Genomic DNA, 16,353 nt, shown 5'->3' on the forward strand with positions numbered 1-16,353 from the left:
AGGGAACAGGATTCAAGAGACAGTGGAATAATTATGGATAAATATTAGGGGTTCAGCTCTAACGGGTTGGTTCACGGTGCAGGACCCGTGGTTTGGTGCATCACGGTAGTGTACAATCAAAAAAATAATGAGTAGGTTTTGAACTGAAATAGCCTAATGATTGTTGTTAGACAGTATTCATAACCTTACAATAAAAGTGGCAATGCGTTCAAAGCTGCTTTAGAATAAAATGTACCTCTGGGCTCACAATAGGTGAAAGCAAAATAGAAAACAAATGGTACAGCAGCAAAGAAAAAAGAAAAAGAAAAAAAACTACGCAGTGCAGGCCATGCGCTCGTTAAGCGGTTTCATTTTCGCTTTTACTCACACGGAGGATAAATCAGTCGGAGCAGCGCGTGTGATTAGAGGCTCGTGTTTGAGCAGGTTTTGGGCACGCACGCACACGCACACACATACACACACGCACACACACGCACACATCGCCCTGTTTGGATGCGCGCGCACACATACATACACACACGCACGAACACACACACACGCGCGCACACACACAGCGGCCTGTTTGGATGCGCGCACACGCACGGCAGTCAGATCTCGTGCACTCGCGTTTTTGTGACAGCGGGTTGTCCTCGGACAGCAACACCACCAACCACGCACACACTCAGTACTGTCGCCAGGCTTCCTGGTGTTCCCAAACGGTCTCCCATCCCAGTTTTAACCAGGCACTTCCCTGCTTAGCTTCAAAGTCGGTATGGGAAATAAACATGGCGGCGCCCAGGCGGCGGCCATGGAGATAGCGTTTTCTATAATAGATTGCATTTCTTTTCTTTTCTTTTTTAGTCTGTAAGCTGTAAAGCCGACACTTCTCTCTCGCTCTCTGGAGCACATTTGACAAAGCAGAGCGGCTTCCCAAGGTCAAATGGTCAAAATCGGTCCAAGGACGACTGAGAAACATCCTGTTAAAGTCTTCAATCTGAGAACCAGGCTGTTTAAATGCACACGCGACAGAAAGCGATCGAGAACACGCTGTGATTCAAAACGTGTCAACAATGTTGTCGTTAAAAATTTACTTGAAACGGAGACATTTAAGCATTTGCTTCTTCAATAACGTTAGTGTCCGTCCAGAGCAGTGTTAATTTTGACAACATATTTTTATTTAGTTTTAGTTTTAGTCTTTTGATGAAAATGTAGTTCAATTTAAGTCTAGTTTTAGTTTTAGTCGACTAAAATTGCAAGTAAATTTAGTCGACTAAATTTAAGACTAACTTAGTCGACTTTGCATTGATAATATTCATTATAATCATGTTTAATCTTGTTCCTCTGCTTCATGGAGCTGCTCCACATGGACAAAGCTCAGAGCTGATCCTTTGGCAGAGAATTTAAATGATATGAGGCTCTTTCAGACTGATAATAGAAGTTTGGATGATTTTACTTTCTTCTTTTAATTTTTATCTAGTCTTATTTTAGTCGACGAAAATATCTGGACATTATAGTCATAGTTTTAGCCCCATGAAAAACTTTTAATTTAGTTTTAGTCCAATTTTAGTCGTGAAAAATATCACTTTGACTAAAATTAAGACTAAATATTTTAGTCGACGAAATCAACACAGGTCCAGAGAGGAGAGAGGAACAAATCAGAAAGGAGAGTGTTTCATAAAAGACGCATTATCTCCGTTTCTAGAAAAAAACCTGTGATTTTGATCAAAACTAGCCTCTGTTTAGCTTAGATTTCTCCGGAATTAAACTGTTTTCACCTACGGAGAGCTTAGAGTCTCACCTTTCAAACGAGCCACAGCATATGTCCATAACTATAACATAGAACACGCTGTGGTGCTACAAATATCATGAAAATGGTCTGGATTGTTGGCGCTCTGCAGCTAAATCCCCAAAAACAGTGCGGCCTCAATGAGTAATAAACTAAAGGGAAAACAACAAACACGGATCCAAGGACTTTCAGACACTAAACATCCTCGTGTGTATGACAGGCTTTAGGTTACATTAATATAAACTAAACTAAACAATCTTAATCTTAATATTGTGTTGATACATGTCCACATACGCCTCTAAATCATGCTTAAATCACGTACCATCTTCCCCTCCACCGTGTAGAGCCTCTTGACCGCGCCCGTGTCCAGCTTGATGGCGTCCGTGATGTCCGTCATGACCTGGTCGAAGCAGTGAGCCGTCTTCTTGTTGAGCAGGATCCTCACGGCCTTCCGCGGCTTCACTCCGCTGCGCACGATGGTCACCAGCTTGGGCCGGATGAAGTCCCGGCCGCCGTCCTTGGACACGCCCGCGGGGGCGGCGGAGAAGGACGTCTCCCGGGGGGGCATGACCTTCGCCGCGCCCACCGCCCAGTTCGGGTTCACGTTCTTAGTGTACTCCAGCTTCTTGTAGGGCTCGACGGAGGCGCACACGTAGCTCTCGCCTGGAGACACACCGAGTAGACATCGGTGACCAACTAAATTAATATTATACAGTATTTAACAGTGTGTTGTGTTCAGAATTAAGCTAAAATACTCTCAAAATCAAACCATTTACTGAAAAACATAATTAACCTCGTACCACCCGCCTAAACCAAATGCATTCTGTCCTCTTTGGCTACTATATAGGCCTGTGTGACACCTCATTTGAAAGCTAAGACCCACAAAACTGATCTTTTTCTTTGCATTGTTGCTGTGTTGAATCATCTTTTGTATGTATTTTTTTTTTTTTGTCACATTTTTGTTGAATTTTTGTTGAATTTTTGTTGAATTTTTGTCACATTTTTGTCACATTTTTGTCACATTTTTGTTGAATTTTTGTTGAATTTTTGTCACATTTTTGTCACATTTTTGTCACATTTTTGTTGAATTTTTGTTGAATTTTTGTTGAATTTTTGTTGAATTTTTGTCACATTTTTGTCACATTTTTGTCACATTTTTGTCACATTTTTGTTAATATTTTGTCACATTTTTGTTGAATTTTTGTCACATTTTTGTTGAATTTTTGTCACATTTTTGTTGAATTTTTGTTGAATTTTTGTTGAATTTTTGTTGAATTTTTGTTGAATTTTTGTTGAATTTTTGTTGAATTTTTGTCACATTTTTGTCACATTTTTGTTGAATTTTTGTTGAATTTTTGTTGAATTTTTGTCACATTTTTGTCACATTTTTGTTGAATTGTTGTTGAATTTTTGTTGAATTTTTGTTGAATTTTTGTCACATTTTTGTCACATTTTTGTCACATTTTTGTCACATTTTTGTTAATTTTTGTTGAATTTTTGTCACATTTTTGTCACATTTTTGTTGAATTTTTGTCACATTTTTGTCACATTTTTGTTGAATTTTTGTCACATTTTTACTGCGTTTACATCCATGTTTTCTTCTCTTTTTTTGTGGCTGTTTTGGTGTTTTTTCCCAATAAGCTTTTTGATTATGGTAAAGCCAAACTGGAGAAAATGGGATCCGTTCAGGTGGGAGTTAAGAGGTTAAGAGGAACTAACTTTCATTTGAAATTCATATTGAAATTCTATTCAGTTTCACCTTCTTTTCTTATCTGAATTAATTCCAAGTACCCCCTGCTAAGTGCTCAAGTCCCCGTACCCCCGGTTGGGAAACACTGGTCTAGAACACTATGCGTGAACCTAGATTCAGGCTGTGAGAGAAACTACTCATCATGCAGTGACATCATGCTTGACTCCCTTCCCAAAACGGTGCCACAAAATTACATGTGGTGTGCCCCAGGGTTTGATTTTAGGCCCAGTCCTTTTTAACCTGTATATGCTCCCTCTTGGTGGTGTCATCAGGAGACATGGAAGCAACTTTCCCCATTATGCTGATGATGATACACAGTTATCCATCTCCATGTCTCCTGAAGACACCAGGCCAATAGATGCACTTTTTAACTGCATTTTTTATATCAAATCCTGGATGGCAGAAAACTTTCTCCAGCTTAACCGGGACTAGGGATGTCACGGTTACCGGTGTAGCGGTAAACCCTGGTAAAAATGTTGACAATAATAATTACCGTCTTGTTTTTGAAAAAATATTTTACCGCGGTGGATTACGGCGCCCGCGGTATAGGCAAAATGAGCCTCATGAGCCGCCGTCTCCTCTGCTGAAGTCGCCGCAGGCGCCTCTGTCGCTACAACCAAAACAAAACTTTCTCGAAGCTGGAATCATGTCCGACACAACAGCGCGCAGGATCTATCAGCTTTCAGAGTTCAGTTTGCGGAGCATGCAGGAAAAAGTGTCTCTAAAGCAGCAATACTTCGAACCTCTTGACTCACCTGCGTGACCGTCTCCCACAGCTCTATAGCAGTAAGCTAATGTTAGCGTTTTAGCTGAAATGCTGATGTGGGACTTTGGGTTGAGGGAGAATGTAACGAGTCGCCCCATAGTGCGGCTGCAGCGCCACCGCCAGCATAAGCCATGTCCGGATACCTCCGCACAATGGCACAATGCGTTACGGGGCTCCCGGTGGCAGATTGCAATAGATTCACTCTCGCCGCAGTATTATGAATTTAATAATGATGGCATTTTCCCAAATCTGCAAAGCGAAAGCTCACTGGAAGGACAACAACAGTTTATATAGACGCTTTATCTTCGTTTCTGACGCTATAAATAGTCCACGTAATACCCTCGAAACGATCAACAACACATCGTTAAAGTTCCTTTACTTTGATTGAAAAGGCTTTGTCTGTATTTTTTTAAAATGTAATAAGCACTGTTAAACCTTTTTGAAACTATTTCAGTTTGTGTAGGACTATCAATGCTTTCTGAACATATTAACACACATTTGAAAAAAAATACTGCGATAATACCGAAAACCGTGATCATTTTGGTCACAAAAACCGTGAGGTAAAATTTTCATACCGTGACAGCCCTAACCGGGACAAAACTGAAATGTATTAAGAAAGGTTTTTATCTTCTAAAGAACATAGCCAGAGTCTGCCCATTCTCTCTCGGGCCAACATGGAGACACTGAGCTCCTGACCCGAGTCAACCATCACTCCAAGAAGGACAGCAGGCCGATCACACTGTCATGTCCATACAGGGGGTTACTTTGTCTGACCATCAAAATCTCAGGTTTATCTCACACACACTCTTATTCTCATTCATCTTGGCCTATTGTACATGTTTTTTGTGGTAGGGGAAACCCAGACACGGGGAGAACATGCAAACTCCACACAGAAAGGCCCCGTCCAGATGGGAATCGAACTCGGGACCTTCTAGCTAACCAGTGTAAGATACATGCAAACAGTCTAACACTGATGCTTTAATACATTTCCGGCCCAAACAGAGACAGTTTTTTGGAATAACACACTCACCCTCCTCAAACTGCTCCATGCTGCTGATCTTGGCGCTCCCATCGATGGAGTAGATGGTCCTCACCCCCTGCGGGAGGTTGACGTTGTCGGACAGGCAGCGGGTGAGGTCGGCCAGCAGCGCCTCCAGCGAGCGGAAGCGCTCCTGGGAGATGGCGTACACGATGCCCCTGAAGTAGCGGTCGCCGTTCCGGTAGAAGCGGATCTTCTTGGCCTTCTTCTCCGAGCTGAGCGCCTGCAGGGTGCGGGTGCGGTACAGGCTGCAGTGGGCGCTGTGCGTGGGGCTGGGCAGGCCGTTCCCCCGGGAGCCGCGCCGGGTGTTCCTCAGGGCCTTGTCCCGCTCGTCGAAGTGCTCCAGCTCCATGACTCTGTCCCGTCACGACCTGAGAGACACACAGCGTGGATTCAGACGGCGTCGCGACATAGAAGGGGGCGTGGCTTCGCACAGGGGAAACACTTTTAGCCATTTTCTGGTGGAATATAAACTCATTAATCACATACAAATAAAGTCAAGTCTAAATCGGGTCCATATGGATGTTTATTCACAGCAGATTGTTCAGTAGAAGTGAAAAAACGGCAGTTGTAGCTAGCCATTAGCATTAGCGCGATGCTAACGTGAAGCATTGTGTTAGCATTCCCCTATATTTATGTATTTATGGGCTGTTAAACTACTTTCCTCCTCTCCATGTCTTTGTATCTTTATTTAGTAGAAAACTGTATCAATAATTCAGTGTTTGTCAAAGTAGTTTTTGAATAATTAGAGAAAGTTTACATTTTTCTCCAAATCGTTTCCCCCTTAACCTCTTACCACCCGCCAAAACCAAATGCATTCTCTCCTCTTTGCCATTGTCGTCACTTTTTATTCCCCTTATGTGTTTTTGTCATTTTTTGTTGGATTATTGTCACTTTTTTGTCTTTTTTTTTTGCTGGATTTTGGTCAGTTTTTTTGCTGGATTTTTGTCTTTTTTTTTTCTAGATTTGTGTCATTTTTTTGCTGGATTTTTGTCTTTTTTTTTCTAGATTTTTGTCATTTTTTTGCTGGATTTTTGTCTTTTTTTGCTGGATTTTTGTCATCTTTTTGCTGGATTTTTGTCATTTTTTGCTGGACTTTTGTCTTTTTTGTTTGTTTCAAGTTTCAAGTTTCAAGTTTAATGGTTTTGTATAGCCCAATATCACAACAGAAGTCGCCTCACAGGGCTGCACCAAACATTAAGGCAAAAAACAGAGCAATAAATATGACAATTAAAAGTTCAGGTAAATATAATGGCAAATATAATGTCCAATGTCTTTTTTTTTTTGCTGGATTTTTGTCATTTTTTGCTGGATTTTTGTCATTTTTTTGCTGGATTTGTGTCTTTTTTTTTGCTGGATTTCTGTATTTGTGTAGCTCGCACTTCATGTGGCTAAAGTCCAATGCATTCCAATGGGAGACTAGCGGCTATATTGAGGTACTGCAGTAAACAGAGCAGCCGGCGGCCATTGGTAGGTGCGGCGCCGAGAATAGCCACAGGGGAACATTCAAAGATTACTCAAAGGTGCGCGAGTGGCTCGGAACACAACTCCAGGTCTGGTTTTGATGAGAGAACTAGGGCTGCACGAAATTAAAGTACCTTGCGATATGTGATACGGCGGTGCAATATCTAACGAGTGACAAAAAAGCTACACGAAAAAAGCAACAGAAAGGCGACAAAAAAGGTGATGATGAAGCAACAAAAAAATGACAAGACAGGAGACAAAAAGGTAACTGAAAAAACAACAAAAAAGCCACAATAAAAATGAAGAGAAAACATTTTAAAGGAACAGGCCACCGTTTTTCCATACTGAGATATGTTCTTACCTGAGCTTAGACGAGTTGTACCCGTCTGGTCTTTGTGTGTGCGCTCAGTCACGCAAAACGACCAAAGATGTTGCTAGCATTTAGCCTCTCCTAATGTATTCCTATAGCTCCAAACGGCACAAAGACCAGACAGGTACAACTCGTCTAAGCTCAGGTAAGAACATATCTCCGAATGGAAAAACGGTGGCCTGTTCCTTTAACCCAGTCTCCGACAGGACCCGTAGTGGAGGCAATCTGAGCGCCGAAACGACAAGTTCAGGTGATGCTGATGGGCTTTAGCTCTTGAGAAGCATACGAGATTGCCCAAACACGCATGAACGAAGCAAAAAAAAGCACGAAAAAGTGAAATATATTGCGCTTTAAGATGTAACGATGACGGACGGTTCTCCTCCGGTCACAGTGTGGAGCAGCTTTAGTGTCACACCCATTTTCCTCCCTCCTCTGTGCATCCTCGCAGCTTATGAAAAATATCATCCACCTGCAGTTTGTAACATCCAGGCTTTGCAGCATTTTCTAATCCTGACACACACAAAAAAACTCTGCCACAGCGGGGACAGAAAGCAGCGGAACAAAGGGCTATTAACGCCCCGGCGCGGGCTCTCCTTTACCTTTCACGTATGCGGCGCGGACCCGGTGCCTCTGAATCATTTATCTGCGGACGGAGCCCCTTTGTTGGCCGGCGGGCTGCGGTGGAGGTGACGCCGCGGAGGAGAGAGGGAGGAGCGGGCGGAGAGGGAGGCAGGGCTGCGGCGGTGTGTGGAGCGGTCTCTCTCTGTCTCTCTCAGTCCTTTTTTCAGCACACTGCGGGGATTTACGGCGGCACGCGCACGGACGGACGTACCACGAGGCCGCGCGTGCACGAGCCGGTGATCGATTGAGCGCGCGCGCGGGTCTGCGGATTCGGTTGTGGATGCAGGAGGAGAGCACAGACCGAGAGTACTTTTTACTTGAGTAAAATTATAGTGAAGTATTTGTACTTTTAATTGAGGAAAATAATTGTTACTTTTTTCCACTGTGAGTAAATATTTAACCTCTTAACTCCCACCTGAACATGTTTTCTCCAAATTCTCTAAATCTAAAAGCTTCTTCAAAATGGCGACAAAAAAACGAGAAGAAAATGAGGATGTAAATTGACAAAAATGTCAAAAATCCAGCAAAGAAATGACAAAATCCAGCAAAAAAAATAAATAAAATCCAGCAAAAAATGAAAAAAATCCAGCAAAAAATGACTAAAATCCAACAAAAAAAGACAAAAATCCATCTTAAAATGAAAATAATAATAATAATAATCCAGCAAAAACATTTTAAAAATCCAGCAAAGAAATGACAAAATCCAGCAAAAAAAAAAAAAAAATCCAGCAAAAAAAAGACAAAAATCCAGCAAAGAAATGTCAAAAATCCAGCAAAAAAGTGACAAAAATCCAGCAAAAAAGTGACAAAAATCCAGCAAAAAATGACAAAATCCATCTTAAAATGAAAAAAATAATAATAATAATCCAGCAAAAACATTTTAAAAATCCAGCAAAGAAATGACAAAATCCAGCAAAAAATGAAAAAATAAAATAAAATAAAAATCCAGCAAAAAAAAAGTCAAAATCCAGCAAACAATGAGACAAAAATGCATCAAAAAAGTAACAAAAACACATAAGGGAAATAAAAAGTGACGACAATGGCAAAGAGGAGAGAATGCATTTGGTTTTGGCGGGTGGTAAGAGGTTAATGTTTGTAGATGATTACAATGATTTAGTTTTTATGTATATTCTGCATTTTTTTGGAGTTTTATTTGGAAATATTACGATTTTCTCATGATTTTATATTTTGTTTCACACAATTCATGGCGTCATTGAAAATTAATCAGACCTTTTTGCTCAGTTACTCAGTACTTTACTCAGTGGTCACGCTCTCCCATCATCAATGCAGGATCTTGGTGAAGATTGAATGCATCAGGGATTAACTGGGACTGGGACTGAAAAACAGCCCTGGACTCTGACCAGCCCGGCCCAAATTAGCGTAAATGTGCACTTAACGGAGCGCATTTTCTCCAGTTTGGCTTTACCCAAATCTAAAAACAGTGTAACACCTCATTTGAAAGCTGAGACCTACAAAAGTGATTGTAGCTTTTTGTCAAGTCGCCGCATTTTTTGTGATATTTTTGTTGTTTTTTCATTACTTTTTTGTGGCTTTTTGTTGTGTTTTTGTCACATTTTTTCTATAATCTTTTGTTGTGTTTTCGTTGCTTTGTTGTCGTGTTTTTGTTGACTTCTCATCACATTTTTTGTCACTTTTTGTGTTGCTTTTCCGGCACATTTTTGTTTTCTTTTCATCCTCTTTTTTGTCTCTATTTTGATGCTTTTCTTTGTAGCTTTTAGATTTGGGTAAAGCTCGGTTAAGGCGGGACCGGTGGCCCTGGAGCCAGTGGCCCTTCTGTGCTCTTCCAGAATATGGCCAGTCCGCCCCTGGAATGCATTGATGCAACACTGGATGTGTAAAAGCCGAACTATTAGTTTATGGAGCCCCTGTGTCCAGCTGCCCCGGGACCATAATTCACTTTGGTCTAACCTGGTTATTGATAATCCACAAAGATGCTGACGAGCAAGAGGCAGCTTTCTCCAAAACTTTACACGAGGCTCTGAAAAGCATGTACAGAGGTTCATTTAAAAGTACACATTCAATGTTCAGACCAGAGGCAAGTTTACTGTATGGCATAGTAATATCTTAGGAGCACTTCCACTTTACTGCGCGGACGTCGAAGTGCTCCTATGGTATTACCTTGCAGTACAGTTCCCCTTTTTTATCCACATGTTTAACCCCTTAACTCCCACCTGAACCGAGCACATTTTCTCCAGTTTGGCTTTACCCCAGTCCAAAAGCTTCTGGAAAAAAGCTGTGAAAATAGCAACAAAACTGAGACGAAAACAATGATGGAAATGTGACAAAAAAGTGACGAAAAATGTATGAAAAAGTGGCAAAAATGTCACAAGAAATTGACAAAAAACTGATGAAAAATGACAAAAATGTGATAAAAATTGGACAAAAAAATGACAAAAATGTGACAAAAAAATTACAAAAAATTGATGAAAAATGGACGAAAAAATGACAAAAATTTGACCAAAAAAAATTACCAAAAATGACAAAAATGTGATAAAAAAATGGATGAAAAAATGACAAAAATGTGCCAAAACAATGACAAAAAATTGCTGAAAAATGGACGAAAAAATGACAAAAATGTTATAAAAATTACAAAAAAATGACAAAAATGTGACAAAAATGTGATAAAAAATTGACTAAAAAATGACCAAAAACAAACAAATGATGGAAAAAAAATCTGACGACGTGAGGAAAAAGATCCTCTCGGTTCAGGCGGGAGTTAAGAGGTTAATTTTGTGTGACTGGACTCGGATCGTGTGACTGTATTTAAATAGAGGAAACGTGGAAGAGCTTGGTCACTTAAACTTCACCTCCGTTTGGCCCCATAGTGGAGAGGAGGAGGGGCTAAATGCTAACAACATCTTTGGTCTTTTTGCGTGAACAGACGGGTACACATCAACTCGTCTAAGCTCAGGCTTTCACAATGGAGTCCGGGCATGATTCCCCCTGGAACATTTGGAAGAAATGTATTATATTTTGGAAGTATTTTACAGATGTCTGTTGTGTATGTCAGTGACGGTAGAATCACAAATACATTTTATTCAGTGCAATTGCAGAACATGAAACAAAGAAGTCTGCAAGAGCATGCACATCTTTTTCTTTCTTTCTTTTTCTTTTTAAATAAAATCATATTTCTCAAAACCATGTGGGGGCTAAAGCAGTGCCGTACCATCTTTGCTCTGCCCGATCCCGTCAGATCTCGGAAGCGAAGCAGGAAGGGTCTGGTTGGTACTTGGAAAGGAGACCTTTTGGGAACACCGAACGCTTCTGTCAGTCTACCCCAGGGCAGCTGTGGCTACTGTTGCAGCTTACAGCAGTAGTTGATCCAGAACGCTGCTACTCAAGTCCTGTACAATACCATATTAGTCCAGTGCTCCGGTCTCTGCACTGGCTTCAGTCGCTCAGAGAATAGACTTTAAAACAGCTCTGCTTGTTACAAGTCTAAGTACATCTGTGACATGTTAGAGCCGTATGAACCATTTCGGGCCCTGAGAACTTAAGGGAGGGGTCTCCTGGTGGTTCCCAGAGTCAGGACTAAACACACTGAGGCTAAAGCTCAGGGGCGGACTGGCCATATGTCCATTCTGGAAGAGCACAGAAGGGCCACTGGGCCACCGGTCCCGCCTTAACCGAGCCTTACCCAAATCTAAAAGCTAAAAAGAAAAGCAAAAAAGAGGGTGAAAACAAAACAAAAATGTGCCGGAAAAGCAACAAAAAAAGTGACAAAAAATGTGATGAAAAGTCAACAAAAACACGACAACAAAGCAACGGAAAAAGCAACAAAAAGGCCACAAAAATACAACAAAAAAATATAGAAAAAATGTGACAAAAACACAACAAAAAGCCACAAAAAAGTATTGCAAAAACAACAAAAATATGACAAAAAAGCTACAATCACTTTTGTAGGTCTCGGCTTTCAAATGAGGTGTTACACTGTTGCTCTCCAGTCGAGAAGCTTTTAGATTTGGGTAAAGCCAAACTGGAGAAAATGCGCTCCGTTAAGGCGGGTGGTAAGTGCACATTTACGCCAATTTGGGCCAGGCTGGTCAGAGTCCAGGGCTGTTTTTCAGTCCCAATCCGCCCCTGCTAAAGCTAAAATCTGGAAGAGGATGGGAGAGGCTTCAACTCGGTGTTCAAAACCAGGCTGAAAACAGTTTTTTCCCTGTGCATTTGACACTGAAAGTATTTTTTGCTTTTCTTATGTTGATGTTCTATTGATTTTTTCTGCTTTCTTGTAATTTTATGCATCTGTGAAGCACTTTGAATCACCTTGTGTATGAATTGTGCTCTACAGATAAACTTTCCTTGACTGGAGCAGTAAGAAGCTTTCACAAAAACAAGCATGAACTTTGACTTCCAAAAAAAAACTTTATTGAAAGGGATTAAAGCTTTATCGTTAATCATTACATTCATCTGCCGAGACACGATAAACAAACACACTTCAATATTATTACATCGTCTATAATAATTTAAACATCAGTTACACACAGACTCACACAGCATCGAACTGAAGTCGCAGAGTTTAAGGTGCAAAGGTCACTACAGTTACGTTTAACGAGAAAAACTAACGGGGCAGTGAGAGGTTTCGTAGATTCTTAGGCAGCCGTCGGCACAGAATGCAGTTATTTATATTTTACAGAGATAAAGAAACTAACTTTAAGGCAGTAGAGAATAAATATCACTCCTACAAAAGAGGAGGGAACGCACAGGTTGGGCAGGTCCATTTAAAAGTTAACTAGAAATATATATTTTCTGAATTCAACAGTGTTTCTTCAGTGTAGGTCCTTAAATATTCTTTACGTCTTCCGAAAATATCAGTTTACATACAAATATATTATGGAAATATAATAAATATAACCTTTAATTGTGGAATAAGGCGGTGATTCCAAACCCTGGGCCCGAAGCCTCACAGCGAGTCCCCAGACTTCACTGAATCTTTATCTTTATAATAGAATATTTTCATTAAAGCTGGGGGGCCTGACAGTTTGTGAAAAGGAGGAACAAACTCATTTCTAGCTTTCACAATAACTCCCACAAAGCCTCGTCAAAACAAAGCACCTTCATAGAAATACAATACACCGACTTAGATCATTGTACTGGAAAAAGGTTTAGGTACGACTGGAATAAAAAAAAAAGGAAAAAGCTGGAAATTACTTGGTTGTTTCAGCTCAAATAAATGATACAAAATGGAATGAATTAACATTATTGTTCTGTTTTCTGGTTCTCTGACAAATGTAGTATCAAAAAAGTATGTTCAGGTACCGGTATTGAAAAACAAGTATCGTTCAAGTATCAGTATCGGAAAATAAAGTAGCGGTACAGGAGACTGGGAGATGATCAGAGTGGTCCGAGTTCAGATACAAGACAGTAATGGCGCCCCCGGTGGAGAAGTGCAGCTAATGATAAAACCTTAACAAAACCACTGCATGTGAGTCTTTGGTTTTGGTCATGTAAATGTTAGCATCTCATTAGCGAACAGTTAGGGCTGTCACGATAATTACTGTATCGACTTATCGTTCAATAAATAACAGATAAACGATATATTTTTGGGTTTGATATTTATCGTCTGTCCATTTATTAGCATTTCCCCCTATTTTTTCTTGGTTAAACTTCGATTTTAGTTTCATTATATTCACGTTTAGAGCAAAGGTTTACTGTCGTTTTCATGCCTGAGAGTTGACAGTATCTAGCATCGTTGGAGTCAATAATATGGTTTATCGCGATACTTTCCTGCCTCAATATATCGAACTTCAAATGTTTTACCGCGATACTTTCCTGCCTCAATATATCGAACTTCAAATGTTTTACCGCGATACTTTCCTGCCTCAATATATCGAACTTCAAATGTTTTACCGCGATACTTTCCTGCCTCAATTGGCTTGTTGCACAATGTGGCTACGCTAGTTCCTCTGAGCTGAAGCTGTGGGCGCTAGTACTTCCTGTTTGTATTAATCTCCATTAAGATTAGCTTAGACCCGTTCGAATCATGCATTTCCTAAAGATTCTGTGGTGGACGGTGAGTTCCTGGTAGACGATCACTTCCTGCAGGTTAAGGAGTTGCTGTACAGTGTAAATATTTCCGTAGAGGAGACGTCTATGTTTATAAGGATCAGTGAGTTTGTCTTGAAGCTAAAGGCTAACATTCATTTCATGCATTATACAATTTGAAACAGTGCCTTTTAATCATTTTTTTTTCATAGCATGTTAGCCTTTAGCTTCAAGACAAACCATCAATCCTTCATGATCACAGGCGTCTCCTCTGAACTCGTTACATCAAGATTTGAACACAGTAAATGCTCATCTACCAGGAAACTCACTGCCCACCACGTAATCTTTAGACAATATGATTATTATTTCAGAAAAAAAATACAGACAGGAAGTAATGGCGCTCACAACTTCAGGTCAGAGGAACTAGCATAGCCACACCGTGCAACAAGCAATATATCGAACTTCAAATGTTTAATCGCGATACTTTCCTGCCTCAATATATCGAACTTCAAATGTTTTACCGCGATACTTTCCTGCCTCAATATATCGAACTTCAAATGTTTTACCGCGATACTTTCCTGCCTCAATATATCGAACTTCAAATGTTTTATCGCGATTCTTTCCTGCCTCAATACATCGAACTTCAAATGTGTTATCGCGATACTTTCCTGCCTCAATATATCGAACTTCAAATGTGTTATCGCGATACTTTCCTGCCTCAATATATCGAACTACAAATGTTTTATCGCGATACTTTCCTGCCTCAATATATCGAACTTCAAATGTTTTACCGCGATACTTTCCTGCCTCAATATATCGAACTTCAAATGTGCTATCGTGACAGTTGTAGCATTAGCATTAGCATTAGCTTTAACAATCTTTTTGGACGACAGTGGCTCGGATGGCAGAGCAGTTTGTCTCAAATCCACAACTTGATGTTCACTTTTTAGTTTCAGTTTATAGTATTTATCATCATTGACAGTGGTAGAAACTGTTAGTCCACACAACACTAAAAACAGAGTCCTTGTGAAGCTTGTCAAGCAAAACACAAGTAGCTATTATTAGTAGTCCGTTATTTCCTTGTGATAATTGTTTTTTTTATTGATTTTAATGGTTTATCGTCATTGTTATGCTGTTTTGTCGGACCTCGCTAATATCGTTTATTGAGAGATTTCCTGCTTATCAGTTTATCGAACTTCAAATGTTATCGTGACAGGCCTGGGCACCTCATATTTAACCACCTCCCATGGACCTTAGACCAGGGGTAGGCAACATCAGGCCCGGGGGCCAAATCCGGCCCTCCGGCATAAAACCTTTGGCCGCCAATTCAAAAAAACAGAGACCAAATACATGAAAAGGACTCTAAGATGTGGGAAATGCTGTCAGTTTCTTCACATATCCCAGCAAAACAACCCATTAGGTCAGGGGTAGGCAACGTCAGAAAACCTCTGGCCCTCAAGATGACTTTGAGAAACATTATGACACAAATCAGAAAGAACTTTAACATTTTTAAGGTTAAATGGGAGAGATATTGTCAATACACCCAAATATGTCATATTATGTACAACTCTGGCATTTGTTTATAGTGCACTGGAATAATAATAATAACCTACTTGTTTTAAGAGTTCAATCTAAAGTTTGAGTAGATTTGGTCTGGTCTTAGATCAGATAAAACATCGACAATGGGACAAGTCATTATTCTCTTAATTCAAATTATATTAAAAGTTCATATGTCTGATTTCAAAGTGGGTTTTATGCTCATTCCATTGGCATTTGTATCTTTACTTTAGATTAGTCCAAACAGACTCAAATTCAACATAAATAACCTTTATTCAAGCAATTTTAAGTCCTTTATCTCATTTAAGATGGTATTTTTTCCAGTGTAGTGCTTTACTTTGGCCTAAAATTGGCGGCTTCGGCCCTCGGTCTTTTTAAAATGAAAAAAATTGTCCCTCCGTTAAGAAAACCTGCCTACCCCTGCATTAGGTCATATATTTTGCGCAAAACTTAAAGAAAAAAAGATACTTTACTTTGGGCTTAAAATGTGTTGATGTCATAATGTCAGATGGAGGGCGGGGCCAATACAAACGCTATGGGAGAAATGCCGTTTTTGTGAGAAATCTCCAAAACGAAAAATGACAAATGTTTTTCGCATATTGTCACCACATTTGGAAGTTTTTTGGAGAAAATAATTGGACATTAGTTCACATGTGCCGACAGAGGAGACGATGAACTTTGTGACAGTTTTTTGTTTCATGTGGATTCTTCCAGTAATGACTCAGATATGAGCCAAAAAAAACAAAGACATTACTGCAGTTGCCATAGTTACCGTCAGTTGCTCCACCTCAATGTTAAACTCTAGGCCAGGGGTAGGCAACGTCAGGCCCGAGGGCCAAATACGGCCCTTCAGAAGAGAACCTCTGGCCCTCAAGATGAATTTGAGAAACAGTATTACACAAATCAGAGAGTACTTTTAACATTACTAGAGTTAAATGGGAGGGAAAAAAGGTAGAAATACTGTCAATTAGGTCATATATTACACTGCAAAAAGTAAATATCAAGCATTGTCTTA

General features: G+C 40.1%; 1 protein-coding gene across 2 annotated transcripts in view; it reads right to left on the reverse strand.

Annotated features, from left to right (window-relative positions):
• LOC306976197 (serine/threonine-protein kinase DCLK1-like) overlaps positions 1-7,782 on the reverse strand; it is a 37,196-nt gene extending 29,414 nt beyond the window's left edge. For both annotated transcript variants that reach the window (XM_079574087.1, XM_079574088.1), the window contains exons 1-3: positions 7,754-7,782; positions 5,312-5,691; positions 2,088-2,428 (exon numbers count right to left, since the gene is read on the reverse strand). In XM_079574087.1, coding sequence (XP_079430213.1) covers positions 2,088-2,428; positions 5,312-5,672 — 702 coding nt within the window. In that variant the 5' untranslated portion in view covers positions 5,673-5,691; positions 7,754-7,782. The remainder of the gene's footprint in view (positions 1-2,087; positions 2,429-5,311; positions 5,692-7,753) is intronic.
• Between the last annotated feature and the right edge of the window lie 8,571 nt (positions 7,783-16,353).

Source organism: Gobius niger, assembly GCF_951799975.1.
Source record: "Gobius niger genome assembly, chromosome: 1".
Lineage (NCBI taxonomy): Eukaryota > Metazoa > Chordata > Actinopteri > Gobiiformes > Gobiidae > Gobius > Gobius niger.